This window comes from Dromaius novaehollandiae, chromosome 2, assembly GCF_036370855.1.
Source record: "Dromaius novaehollandiae isolate bDroNov1 chromosome 2, bDroNov1.hap1, whole genome shotgun sequence".
Lineage (NCBI taxonomy): Eukaryota > Metazoa > Chordata > Aves > Casuariiformes > Dromaiidae > Dromaius > Dromaius novaehollandiae.
Genome location: NC_088099.1, coordinates 76,619,195 through 76,634,354, shown reverse-complemented (window position 1 = coordinate 76,634,354; position 15,160 = coordinate 76,619,195). Strand labels below are relative to the sequence as shown.

The window sequence follows — 15,160 nt, the reverse complement described above, 5'->3', positions numbered from 1 at the left end:
ATGTTTTACCTAATTCTACTAAGAGAAGATTGTTCCATCCAGATAAAATGCCAAACTATACATTTTGCTCTGCTCAATATTGAAATGAAATATAGTAGTCCCATGACAGGTTTCATTTAAGCCCATATGCTAATATGTGTGTGCCTTATGCCTGTTTTGGTAAAAAGAATGTACTGCCTCTTTAAAAGGTTTTAGTGAACGTGTATTGCTATGGTAAACTCTACTAGACAAGGGATTGCGTGACTGCAGCAGACTCATTTGTGACCTCAGAAAAGTGGTTATGAAAGTGATCTCTTGATCAGAGGAATAGAGCTCTGCTGCCTGGTAGACCAGCAATGCATAAATGAGCCTCCTCCCTGCAAATCTGCCCTGACAAGAGAAAAAAAAATTCTCTGCTTATAAATCCTCTTTTGGATGCAATGTTCATAAACTGAGTCTTTAGTGATTCCTGTTAAAAATATTCCGCTCAGAAGCAAATGAGGCTCTAGAGTATGAATTTTCTTCAGTTAATTTTCACAGTTTTTTAGAATATGTGCATGAAATCATAGTCTTTGCTTCCACTCTTTCCAAATTGCAGTGTTCATTCTCTGCCTTAAATCTATTTACATTTTCCTTAGCATAGCACTAATACATTATGACTTGAGGATTTTTGGACTGATTCTGGCAGAATTCTCAGTGTAAATGCACTAAAGATAATATTATAACACTGACGGAAAACGAGTATAGTCTGACGTTTATGTTAGACAATGAATGCAACACACATCTGATGAATCAGTAGGTAAGAAATGACCAAATTTTCATTCAGAAGACCTAACAGAATAAAAAGAATGAGCACAAGAAGTAAGATACATATCATAATTCTCTTTATACTGTTCACTTATTACTGACACTAAGTAAAAGCTATAATTAAATATAATTGTCTTGAAAGTAGAAGCCACAATCTCATATATATTATGAATGGGAAACAAGTTTCCTGTCTTTATGGATGTAAAGAGAATGCCTTATTTCTTAGGTAGCTTGCTATGACTCAAGGTAGGAGAATCAGAAATCTGACTCCTAGGAAGGAGACAGATTTGCCTGCTTGAGTCAATGGCACAAATGCAGAAGAGGTGAAAGTGGAGAAAGGGCTATATTTTATTAGCTAGAATTTTGTATCTGAATACTAAATATTGGTTGGTTGTTCCTGTCTTCACATGGCATAAGTCCAATTTTGTACTGCCTTTTAATTTTATCCCTACATCTCAGTTCTCAATATCTCTCTATATTCTCATTTTTAAAAACTGAAAAGCAAATCAAAGCAAGGCCACAATTTACATTTTTAGAGGTTTCAAATATTAGTATATTAGAGCTTTCAAATATTACCCTTCCTGCATTTTTTAAAGAAATACTTAGAAATACTGAAGGTGCTAATTCTGGCCTTTGAACTAGGGATGTCATTTTTTAACTTCGGTTTCTCTAGTGCTAATGGGAAGAGAATATGTAAGCCTACTACCAAGCTGCTCAGTATCCATGCTTTTTTGAGAATGGAACCTGTCTGTGAAAAGATCCAAAGCAAAACGGTCATGAGGAAGTAGAAAATGGAGGTTCTTATAATAATTGAACACATCATGTGCATGTATTTTCTATTTCAGCAGAAGGTTCCTGTTCTGCAAATTTGTTTTTGGACAAATCATTATGTCTTCCCTGCAGGTCCTCTGACTTACAAGTGATCCCAACTGGGTGCAAGGTCCATCAGTCTGGATGGCTTTGCAGGACTAGACTTTAAATTCATATCTTAAAATATTAATGTTTATAAAATACAATAAACATTCAAGGATTGTAACATTACCAGTTTAGAGTTCTGGTAGTTGAATTATTGACTACAATTGTTGTCTTAAACTTCATTCTTAACCTTTAGGTAAGATTTTCATGTTACTGGTTTTATTCAATATCCTAAAAATGTCTGGAATATATCTGTGTTTTTAAATTATCCTGAAAATTGATTTTGAAAAACTTTTAAAAACTTGTAAATACTGTTCCTTAACAATATTTTCATTTGCTTGGTATCTTGTTTCAACACCTCTTTTTAGTCCCTGAAGTGGAAAAGCCAAAGTTTGAGGACCTGCTTTCTGGTATTATTTTCCCCAGCTTGTTAGGTTCATTTAATCTCTCAAGCCAGCTCTTCATACAATTAATCTCATCATGGCAGTCTCAACAGATAGTAAAAAGACCAAAGCAACTCAGCTCTGCTCTGAAAAGACAGTGCCCCATATTCTGTGATGTGTATTTAATCAGATACTGTGCTGCAGTGTGCTGCATCTGACTTAAAGGCAGAGATTCCTGCATTTCTCCTACCAACCATGTTTGCTTACTTAAAGTACACTGGAAAGCAAATGTGCCTGTGTCTTTGTCTATTGAATACAGTATGGTTGCTATATAAAGCAGTATTTCAAGGAATTGCTCTTATATTTCTAACTCTAAATCTGATGAAGCCAGATTTGGTTTTCTGTGTAACATATGCACATCCTGTGCACTAAGGTCTCAGTGTGAATATTTTAGATGCAACATTTATTTCATGTTAAAGGTTTCCTTTATCCTCTCCAGATCTTGTGCTTTGGCTATTTTTAAACAGTCTCTTGGGTGATATACTGGCCTACTGAGATATGCTTTTTCAACTCTCTTCTAATAGATACTGACTTAAATTCCCTCTTGGAGCTAGCAGGTATGAATTTAGTCTGTGTCTTTCCATGCAGAGCAGTGCACATGAAATTATGGTGGGACAAGAATGTTATAAAGCCATAGAAACTGAGGAGTGGAAGCTCAGGAGGGATAGTCTGTTTGAAGCATAGTCCTGGAAACAGGTTATCAAGTCCAAAAAAGGAAAGCAAAGATAATGTAAATTTCACATAAGTCAGTCACTGTCAGACTGATTTAATCAAGAAGGATGAGAGATGCTTTCTTGTACAATTTCTTGGCTGCACTTAGTTTCATATTTGGTCTCTGATTCGATTTCATTCTTCAGGAATTGATTTGCTAAATGTTCTAAATTGTTGATCTAAACTTAAGAAGGTGAACTGGTGCACATCTTCTGCAGCAGATAAATACTAAAAATGATCTGATATTCTTAAGATCAATCTGTTATCAGGACCTCATTACATTTCCTCCAAAAGATGGAATTCTTAGATTGTTCCCTTTTTTTAAATAGGGAAGATTCCAATAGACTTTAGATGCTTACTTCAGAACACATATAACTTTCTCTTAGTTGTCATTTTAGGAAAAATGTATTCTGGTCTCATTATTGATGCTTCTGAATAATACTTCTGACTGGCAAATTTATTTCAACAGGTTGTTTATCACAAAAGAAGGGATTCTTATTTGCATGCAATGATTAGTTACAAGCTGGTCTTTTATTGTCTGCATGTATGCTTAAATTTAGTCACATACAGGCTTTCTCATAAGGTTCTGATTTCTATTATTGTCACTTCTGAGATGTATTTTTTTTGTTTCATGTCACAGATAGTGATCTCTTGTTGATCTGTTATTTTCTATCTGAAACAAATTTAGTGGACAAGGTCGTGGTGTTACAGTGAGACTATAAAAACATATGAAATGCACTACTGGGTCAGACCAGTGGACCGCCTAGTCTGGTATTCTCATCTCCAACAGTGGCAAAAAGAGATGATAAGGAGAGCATATGTGCCTGACCACTTTCCACAGTCCATTCCTCTCCTCCATCCTTAGCATCCAGAGTTGTTACATTAAAGTTGCTGGAAGGTACACGCCAGCCTAGTCCTTAAGGAGTAGTCCTACATCCTTAAGTCCAAAAATCCTTATTGACTCGTTGCCCATGAATTTGTCTAATCTCTGTTGAACATGGTAGTACTGTCTGCCTTCATCATGCCCTGTGGCAGCAAGTTCCAGAATTTCACTACCTCGTGTCTAAAGAATACTTTCTTTTATCTGACATTGAGCACTCCACATTGTGGGACTGCGTGAACGATGGTTCTGCATTCAGTTTATTCACTACCTTATGATTTTGTGAACTGCAGTTTTATCTCCCCTTATCCTTCTCTTCCCCACAGTGAGCAGTCACAGCCATTTTAGTCTCACCTCATAAGGCAACTGCCCCATCTGTGGACCCCAATGTCCACTGTTTTATTATTTTCATTGGAAGAACAGAACAAGTGAAAAAATAGCCTTGGAAAAAATGAAATAATATGAGCTGTATCAAAAGACGGCTACATTTGTTGACCATAAAGAAAGTGCTGGGAATATGGACAAGCTTAATTTCATTTTTCCCTGCACAGATTTCTTTAAATATCTGGACAAGGGAAAAGATGAACAGCTATTTAGCCAACAAGCCATCATGATGAAGGACACTTGGAAGAACTGGGAAGCACTGGGAGCTGTTTTGCTAGGCTGTCTGCTCCATAGATCCCAGAATGAATGTGTACTGAAGAGCCCTACCTCTGAATATGTGTATCATGATCAGTGGGATTTGCTGAGATCCCACTCAAACAATCAGGATGTGGCAGGTCAAGACACTCTGTAGCACACTTGAGGCTAAAGATTATTAGTTTGGTAACGTCTCAATTCCTCTACATTGGCTTAAAGTGCACTGTTTTAAAGTGCAGTACCGAGGAAAATGGAAACTAGAATAAAACATCCATAAAACTAGATTGATTGGTTTCAATTTGAAGAACTTAAGAATGTACAAGTAATGTTAAGCATGTTTTCTAAACATGGTAAAATTCACTTAAATTTATCTTATTCTACACTAAACTTGTACTTAATCTTGACTCTGATTAATGAATGTATAATTTACAGGCTCATACCTTAAGGGACAATGAATCTGTTGAAATAATCTTAGTTATTATGGGAGACCTGGGTTTTGATTTGAAAGTGGACCAAGTAGTTTGCAGATTTAGTACTTGAGATTACCTAGAGCTCAGGGTTGTGATCCATTTTGTAGTGTGACAGAACAAGCCATTCATATTTACCTTTTACAGTTTTATTAAAAGGATGTACAAGCAAATACACACTCAAGCAAGACAATGTATTACAGCCTAATTAAACTAAAGCAGTGATAACTAAGGTCCCAGGACTAAATTTACAAATCAATAGGTTCCCATCATCACATTTAAAGTAATCAAATGGTAATCATATGGAATTACGAAGATGAAATGGGAGACAATTACTTGGAATAAGTATTGTATCTTAGGATAGTTTAGGAGGAGTGAGTCAAAGAGACAAAGGTTGCAACATGAAGCTGCAGGTAGGAGATGTGCATTCTGGAACAGTGCTTGTAAGTCTGTTGCTTGTATAATTAGTGCACAGCTAGGCTTTGCATGGAGGCATAGCCTTTCTATAGGGCTGTGGTCCCTCAGAAGTTATGGTCTAAAGGAGATGTTACAGCCCCAAGCTACACAAAAACATGAACTACAAATGTGGCTTCTTGCAAGCCAGTTGTGTGAGATAAAGGTGGAATAAGCCATCAAAACCCAGAAAATTATAAGAATGGCTTAATTCACATCCTCTCCATATACCCACACTTTTCATGACAGTCACTTAAACATTCTGGACCTTTTATAGACAAAAAAATTGAGGAAAGAGGAAGTGTCCATCCATAACTTATCCTAATGCTTGTTCACCTAAAAATGGAAACATCTTGTACCTTACAAAATGAATCCTGTTTGTAATTAAACAAGCTTTCCTGGAAAGACTGTGAAATGTCCATCACCAGAGATATTCAAAACTGAACAAAACCCTAAGCAATCTCGTCTACCTTTGAAGATAGCCCTACTTTGGTAGACCAGATGACCTGCAAAGGTCCCTTCCAACCCAAGTCTTTCTATGATGCTGTGATTCCTGTCCCAACTCAGTAAATAGGCCTGGGTTCCCCACAGGTGAAACAGTTATCTAAAACTTCATAGAACTCCTTGTACTGCAGCACAACAGAAAAAAGTAAACAACTATTTTTAGCTTCTCAGCTCACCTCTTCTTAATTGTATTCCCCAAACATACACAGACCTCTTTCTCACATTCAAGAAAAAATATTATGACTTTTCCCTCTCCTCAAAAAGACCTCGATTTATGGTCCTTCTCTTTCACCTGCACCCTGACTCTGATGCTGCCTTTTAGCTGGGATCTTTGGGCTCACCTATCCTGGCATCATGCCAGTTCCATCCCAGAGACGCAGGTTTGGCAATCAAGAACTCTTGCCTGAACAGATTCTCTGTCTGACAAGTCCTTGCTGAACAGTCAGGGTGAGTGGAAAAAAGATGATTGATTGGTTTCAGAGGTCAGGTTGAGGAACAATGGGGTTCCTCTGGGAACTGAAGTAGAGTGTATGAGGACTTGCCCAAGGCAAGAGATCAGGCCTTTTCCATTTCTTCTGAGCTTGGAATCCCTCTCTGACTGCTCACTAATGTCTTGTCTGATCTCTAGAAATTCTTCCAATTAGGCAGATCTCTCAGGAGTGATGTTAGTAGGGAGGCTAGAGGAAGGTGTCCTTTCTCCCTCTTTTGTACGTTTTTCTGTAGAAGTAATTTCCATGTGTACTCAAACAGACAGACAGCAGCAACAATCAGACTGCGATTTTACAAAGTTTATCTCATCTGCAGCTATTTATAAAAACAAAAAACAACCCAGTGGAATATAGCTAAACCGAGTATTTTGATCATCTTTCTTTAAGCATTTCTTTCTGTTTATAAAAGGATTTTACTTCACAGAAATATTTCTCACCTTTTGACTTGTTGTTTTTTTGCCCTCACCCTAATGAATGAGAGTTATTTTCTGATTCTTTACTTTAAGCCCCTTTGCTTTTTTTAGGCGATTTCCAGATATCTGATACAATATCTAATGAGGAATTAGGTTCCATTACATGAAGGCTTAACCTTCACAAAAAGCATTCAGTGCTTACGAGGAGTCATCAATATTTAACAGCTGTTGTTGTTATGAAATACTTCATAGGGTAATGTGGCTTCTCTGCTTGCACGCAATGGTCTGAGCGTGCGCCAGGCCTGTGTCAGATGCAGGGGAAGACTGACAGGCGGCTCGATCGCGTGACAGAGGAGCTCTGGTTAGTCAGCAATCTGCTTCTGCAGACAGGCCTGCTCCCCCCTCCGGGGTTCCTTCAAAAAGGGCTCTCCAGCCGAGGGGGGGTGGCTGAAGGGTGGAGTTTGAGCCGAGGAGGTGGCTCAGTGCCCGGCTCCCGCCCACGAGCAGCCAAGATAGCTTGAGCCCTAATCACGCAAAGCTGTGTAGAAAGTGGATACTGTAAAAATGCCTAGAGGAGAGCAAAACTGTCAAGCAGTGGCATCTCTTTGATACCCTTTGTGCATGGAAAATATATTAGACTCACTGAAAAATGAGGAAAAAAAAGTGAAAGAGGAGATGAGATCTGTAAAGAAAACAGTTCAATTTGTACCTTAAAGAAATGTTATGCTGCACTTGAGAAACTTCAAAGGGCAGTCAGATTTCAAAGCATCTCTTAAGAAGAAGCAGACTGAGAAAACCAAGTTGGGAGGAAAAACTTTGCATTATTGCTAGCATAGTATCGTCTGACATTCTGGTAGCCTCTGCAACATAACTGAACACTCTCTTATTCAGAGAGAGGGTTTTGTTCTTGATTTCTTTCCTGAAGCATTTGTGCGACCTCTATGTTGTAGCATTTCAGAATGAAAACATTCTCTTCATGTAATTCAGGAATGCATAGTAACTATTCTTTATGTAGTATATTAATTCTAGTATGTGTAAGGTGTGCTATCCTTATTGTCACTTAGTGTTCTCTGCAACACTGCAAGAGGATATAGATTATTTCGGTTGATGGCTGTAGATTTGTTTAACAAAATTTCTCATACAGACTGTTTCCTAGCTGTTTTGTTTTGTTTTATTTTTGTTTTTTTAGCATACAGGGTAACATATGTAGCTGATTCTTCCTGGATCTAGGAGATCCAGGAAGAGAGACCCTGTTTTCACTTCTTTTTGAGTAACAGATGCTGAAAGTAAGGCTTATATTCATAATGTAATGTGCCTGAAACTACAAGCTGGATTCTGACATTCTGATCTGCCCATTGTAAGAAACAATTTATCCCCTGGGCAGCACTGGAGAGAAATAGTCTCACAGGTACTTCTTGTAGAACAGGCTGATGTACCTGCATCATACAGAGTCTGAAGAAGACAGAATTGTCCCTTGATACTCCAAATGAACCCAGGCAAAGTGTTTGCATAAGAAATAGCAAAATGTGTTCACTACTCATCCCACTCCTGTCCTGTCACTTGCTGCAGATAGCCTGAGCATGGAAGGTGATGTGTGCCATTTAGGCTGTGAGGTCTCTGGGGTGCAGTTTGACCACACATTAGTTTGACCACACGTTCTTGTTAGGCAGGTAGTTTTCCTGGTTACTTTCTGAAGAAAGTATTACACTTGTGTGTCAAGGAGCGATACAGAGACACTTTGGAAAATATAATCCCATTGCTCTAAAAAATATGGTTTTATAAGAGTCCTGAAATTTCCATCCCTCTGAATTAAAAGTGTGTTCTACAATGAATAAATGTTCTATTATATCTGGGGATAGGGAATAGCTAAGGTGTTTTCATTATGCTTCTTTAGAATAGACAGTTTTCTGTTCTTTACTATGTTCCAGATTTGATTTTCATGCCAAGTGGTTTATAAATGTAGATAGTAATGCTGGTATCAGAACTGGAGGCTCAAAGGAGATCTCAGTTTTTTACAGTATTCCACAGACAATGCTGCTGTGAAAGGCTCAGTGCCCAATACTCTGTTCATCTAAACTTACCATCCTTTTTGTGAGTTTTTTTTTTCATTAACTATCTGTCAGTTCTAACTCTACATTCTTTTCTGTTTCCACTCCTTTTGCGGCTTCTATATCAGTAATTGGAACCATGTCCTCAGACCTTTGAGCTTTCCTTCAGGAGGTCACGTTGGCAACATTTTGGCTTTCTTCTCTCCTCCTTCCCCCCACCTCCCTTTGTAGCATCCTTCTGTAGGATCCAGCCTTTCTGGACCTGTGGTTTTTAATGTTGTCTGTGATTGCACCATGCTCACTGGATTGTGTGACCCTGCAAAACTGTTAGCCTTTGTTATTGTGTATCTTGTGTTTATCACCCTATGGTATCAGTACAGTCATTCATCTTCTTTGGCAGAACAGCTCCATCTTCTGTTTTATTGTGTGTTCTGGAAGTGCAGGTTAGATAATCTGTGCTTTGAAATAGGTCACTGTTGTTCCTGCTTCCTATCTGTTTGGTTTGCCAGTTTTGAACCTAGTAGGTGAGTGCTATACACTGAATTGGTGACAATCTAGTCTAAAGAGTTGCCTCTCCAGTAGTAAGCAGTCCAAGGCTCCATAAAGCTGAAAGTTTCCATTTTATATAGCCAACAGCATTCATCAGTTTGCCTCCAATATCCATTTTTTTTATTGCCCCATTCTTGATATATGGAACTCCAGCAGCCAAAAGTTCTCCCCTCGGGTCACTGAGTCATCTTTTGCTGTTTGATATTTTTTAAAAAACTTTCTACAATTTGCCTACTAGAGACGTTAGTCCTGCATTCTCCAATCTTTTGTTTGTTTTGAGCATTGTAGGTTTTATTTTCATTCCAGAGGACCACCACCATTCTATGTCATGTTTAAGTCTGATCACAGTTGTCTCAGAATCAGAGCCTCAGATAATAATATTGGATCAGATAATAATATCAATTAACCAGTCATAATCAATAGCGTCATTCCTTCAGTTCTCCCATGTGATTCTTGGTGTTGATAGGGATATCATTAGCCTGCTCTGTTTTTCTTGTCCCTATTTTTCTCCCTAGTGAGAGCAGTTTTTCCTCCTCGCTCTGTCGTATCTTGCCTTTCCTCCTGGCCATTCCATTTGAAGATCTGAATGTTTTTCTGCCTTGCTTGCTTTGCTTTCTCCAGGTGACATGCTATCACCAGCAGTAGTATCTCTTCTGAGCTGTCACTGCAGTATCAGCCAAGCTCTGCTCCCCTAATGGGTAGATTAATGTAGTATTTCCAGTGCAGGGAGGTAGAACAAGGGTGAACAGTGAGCAATGGCTCTGCTGCTTCAGGTGTAAAGAGCAAATGTGCCCCTTTCTGAGGAGCTCTTGCTTCTTGGCACAAAGGGTGTCAGTTGTCTTTGATGGTGCAACGGGTCTCCTTACAGTTCAGGCCAGTGAGTAGAGTATGTTATGAAATGGATGTGTGTGGCCTAAGATACGGGTAACTCTAGCCGGCAAAGTAACATTAAAATACTTTCCATTTGGAGATGGAATTTATACCAGCCAGACAAGCTGTGGAACAAACATCCCTTGTGCTTCTGCTGCTATGTTTGTGTGAGCCTGAAGGCTAACAAACAGGCAGGGAGCTCTGGCCTGCTCTGTTGGATAAAATAATAGTTTCCACTAATGATGAAGTTAGAACTAGTGGAATTTTTACAAAGCTAAAAGAAAGCCTCAAAAAAATAAACCTTCGTTTCCTCTCTCCCCTCCCTGTCTGTCCTTTAACCTGTACAAAGACTACAAACCACTGTGTAAGGACTTACAAAAACATCTTTTCTGAGGGGGAAAATTCTGCAAGAGGCTGTTGGAATAGGGGTTGTGCTTTTAAAAATTGCTGTCACAACTGTCTAACACTCTGCTGTGAATGGCCGTATGTCTGCTGTTATGGACAAACATAGCAGAAGACTGGGCTGATCAGGAAAAAAAAAAGTGACCTTTCCCAATTAATTCAAATAGTACACCAAAATGAAAATGCAAATTGAAAAATCTTTGTATCCCATTTATATTAGGCTAGCTTGCAAGGCTGAAAACACAACATTGTTTTGCCTGGAAAATGTGCATAGGTATCTGTTTTAGGCAGGTTGGGGTTTTCTTGATGTATTTCCCATGCCCAGGGGAGGGATTTATTACATCTAATTACATATTTGAGATGATTGCTTTGGGGTAATGACCTACATTATCACTGGCAGCAAATATTTATAATGTAAGCTAAAAAACATCATGAATATTCAATCGGTGTGGTTCTTGTTGCCATCATCTGTTATAAAATGCTGAGGGATCTTGTGACAGTCCTTCAGTAGACTGTTAAATTAATAAGAGTTTTATCTACAGCCCTTTTGAATGAAAGCGACTCCATTTAGATCATATCCTGAATCATTTTCAACAAATATTATTCAAGCAATTTAAAAATAGGCTTTTTAAAAGTTTGGTGTCTTACTAAAAATTTAAATCTGGTTGTCATCACTTTTAGCAGAAAGCCCAGCAGCGTTAGAACCTTGCTTGCAGTCTTGCTTTCTTGTTCTGATTTGGTATACAGTATTCCTGTTTGTCTCCACCCTTTTTTTGGACTAGTAACGATCCCAGGCTGTGGCTGCTATAGCTATCCTTTAGCTGGAATGGACAATGCTTATCAAATGTCTCAGCTAATCTCACTGGTAGGTTCTTTGCCTCTCATTGTCCATGTGAAAGGAGAACTACCTGAAAACTGCATCTCTGCTTGCTACCTGAGGTGTTTCTGTGAGCCACGTCTGTTAGTCACTGGAATGGGGTAGTAAGAGTGAAGCTGATACCTTAACTGTTACTGACCAAATTATAAAGATAGAGTCCTGTCATACTCCACATTCCTAGATGATGCAAAAGTCCACTGTATCAGGTGATGTGTATAATCAACTCAGTCTTCTCAAAAGTTCTTTCATTATCTCCAGAAATGAAACTGGATTTCAGAGATTTCTCCCTGTGATATAGCCATATGAAAACTTGAATCTGAGTATTCAAAGATATTTCAGATCAAGTAATGATAAACTGTGTGCAGGAAGGGTGGTCAACAGAAGTTTCGATCCCTGCTAAGGTCTTTCTTATTATCAGGAAAAATATATGCAATTATAATCTATAGTGAGAGGTTTCCTTGATTTTCATGTGATAAATGGCTTGCCAAAAACTAACTTTAAGCCTCTGTTTTAAAGTGAGACAGTTCAAGAGCATTCATTTGAATCTTAAAATTGGTCTCAGACTCATAGTAGTGACTAGGGTTAAGTGAGACTGAAGATATCCCATGCCAAGAAGGTCACCACTGAAAATAAGAAATTTATTTCAGTCCCTTGTCTTCTGAACTATATAGCTCTTTCTTTAGATTGTCATAGTATGTATTTTTTATAAACAAAACAACTTGCTAACTTTCTTTTGTTTCTTTCCTATGGGTTTGGGTTGTTGCTTTATGTAGAGTACACTAATGGAAAAAATCTGTTCAATAAAAAAATGTGATAGATATTTCATATAAAAAACATCTGGACTGCCAAATATGTATCTATATATCTCCCTCACGACAAAAGAAAGTTTTCTGTAGCTGAGATCCAGACCATAAATATACTAACTCCCAATTGAACTAATGCAATGTTAAGTGTGTAAATAAGAATTTTAGTCTAATGGCCCTAATCAGTATGATTTATAAATTGATAATAACTCTTTCCAACAGCCATTCAAGAAAAGCACTTTAAGAAGCAAGGTGATCAAACAATAAAAGAAGACAATATATCTAACAAGACTGCTGTACAAGAAGGTGGACTTCTACTAGAAGTGAGTGAAAAATGCTGTCTTTTCTAGCTCTAAGTAATTTACGCAATTTGATGATATACTCAAGAAAATCCTTTGAGGCAACTTTGAGTAAATGGTCCATCTTGGTATGAGTCACTCAAGAATCACACTTGTGAGCACTTCTTGCAAGAGCAAAATTGACGGTCATGATAATCCTGTTCAGTGTCTGTTTAGGCAGTGGTACTTTGCAACCTTACATCATCAGTGAATCCAGTGGTCAGTTTCACAGTTCTTTTTCATTTGGGGTGACAGCAGTGATTTGCTTTACTTGGCATGTATTTTGAGGGTACAAACAGGACCTTACCTGGTCTCTGGTCTGAGCTAAGATTATCCTGGGATATTTTAATTTATTCTACTTCCTGAACTCTGTGCTCTGAGGGAAGCTGTGTGTGCAGAAATTGTTCTTTCTACGTATTTCTTATCCCCTGTAGAATGACTTTATGTTGGCAGAGCAGCATAATAAAGGGGCCATACTGTTACTGAGAGTTGGATCCATTAATCTGGATGAAGAATTAATACTGCTGTGAACTACTGAGGCGGTTAGAAGGCAGCAGTCCATCCCATTTACATCTGAATTTCAAACACATGATGTAACAATGCCTTTTATACACTGAATATCCTTGGAAATTGCCATTTGATTAAGATTAAACATGTAGAGTTTTTTTGGATAGGGTAATATTCATGTTCTAAAAAATCATGTTTTAATGACAGCTCTGAGGCAGATGTAAATGTAAATGAAATAGTAAAGCAAATAAATGCTGCATTCTATTAGGAAAAAGAGAAAGGCATTTTACCATGCGATCCATTATCGTAAGTTGTTTAAGTCTCTGGAATGAAAATTGGCACACAGCTTTTCCGTGTCTTAATACTTTAGAAGATTTTTGCTTTGTATTTCAAAGCAAATAATGTAGAGGCCTCTGATTAGTTAGTGTTAGTGCTAAAAAGAGGTATTTGGCTGTCAAGTATTATTTGCAATAACTACCATTCTTAAATAATAGGAGTACAGGACAAAATAATGGTAAACACCACGAGTATCTAAATTTTAATGACACTCCCCCATCTTCAGTCAGTGCTTTGTTTGGTATATATTACATATCCACAAGTTGTAATCATAAAAATCTTTAAACAATAGCCCTACTGCTACAGGCACATGGAGAGAACATTGATATGTAATTTCAAATATGTTACAAGAGACTAATGTTACTGGAGAGGCTAATGGTCTGCTTATGTGGAATATGAGTCACATTCCTTTTGAATATATAGGAGATATTTAATGCTGGATCATACTTAATGTGGATCGTTAATCAGATGATCAGTTGCATGTTAATATAACTGTATTCACCAGGTTCCATTTATGGACATGTCTCAGCTAGAATAAAAGCATGAATTTTCCTCGGGACTTGCTGGGAATGTTCTCTGGGCACTGAATTTTTGTTCAGCAAAATTCACTGTTATCTGTTAGGGACTGTGGAGTTTTAACTAAGTGGTTTGATTTGTGATTCCTTGTCAGGAGAAGCCAACAGAATTGCTGGTGGTTGCTATGCTTTGTATATTGACTTATGAACCTAGCCATTTTATTGGCTCTCAGAAGATATTTTGCAGCTGTCAAAAGCAGCTTTCCTTTTCATAACACTATCTTACACTGTGTAACCGCTCCTAGATGCTTCTCTGTTACAAACTTGATTAATCTGAATCCCCAAGTACATGTGAATAATGCTGTTCCTGACTGAAATGTTAATGAAAAACCAGGGATAGTTCCATTCTTTTTTCTAGTGGATGGAGTTACTCTGCTGTATGTATAGACAGAAGAATGGAATAACAAGAACCCTAATTACTGGTAAATAATTTATCTCTGCCTCTGCAGTCTTGGAACAATGCAGTGCTTCCCCTTTCAGCTTAAAAGAAAACAATGGAATTAGGCTGTCTTTAAAGTACATTTAAAATGCTTTTTATTTTTAAAGGCCTCTACCACAACATGTGTTTTTTATTTAAGAATTTATAGAGATATTTTTACAGCTATAATCAAATAGCTTTCATCAGCAATAATAGAATAAACAATGATACCAGTTTTATCAAAGGCTTTTTTAATGGAGCGCAGCAGGTATCTAAATAACTAATTTCTCCCAGTGTATTAAGTTTTGGAAACGCTTCTCCTTCTGGATAGAAGACTCTTTCCTTGCCATCCTTCTATTTCCTTTTGGAGGGAAGACAAACAAAGGTCTAATGACAAAAGCCAAATTTTATTAATGGTCTTTTCCAGTATAGTCCATTTTTACAATCTTTGCTTTCTTTGGAGACTTTAGGCTCCAACTATTTGCAGTCATGATTTTTAACTTTGCACTTTCTAAATATTTTCCAAGGCAGGTGCTTTTGCAACCCTCGTGCCACATGTCTTCTGGCAAAAAGGGCCACATTCACTTTCTGAAGCCCGTTACTGAAAACTTAAAGAACACTGAGCCAAACTCTTAACCAGAAAAGTGGGAAAATAAATTATATTGGCAGTCAATAAATCCAGATAGAATTTATGGGGTGTGATGGTGGGGTGGAGAAACACAATAAAACTATGACTTG

At 37.7% G+C, this 15,160-nt stretch overlaps 1 protein-coding gene across 2 annotated transcripts in view; it reads left to right on the top strand.

The window, feature by feature from the left end:
* AHRR (aryl hydrocarbon receptor repressor) overlaps positions 1-15,160 on the top strand; it is a 92,468-nt gene that overhangs the window by 45,780 nt on the left and 31,528 nt on the right. For both annotated transcript variants that reach the window (XM_026110279.2, XM_064506765.1), the window contains exon 4: positions 12,471-12,571. In XM_026110279.2, coding sequence (XP_025966064.1) covers positions 12,471-12,571 — 101 coding nt within the window. The remainder of the gene's footprint in view (positions 1-12,470; positions 12,572-15,160) is intronic.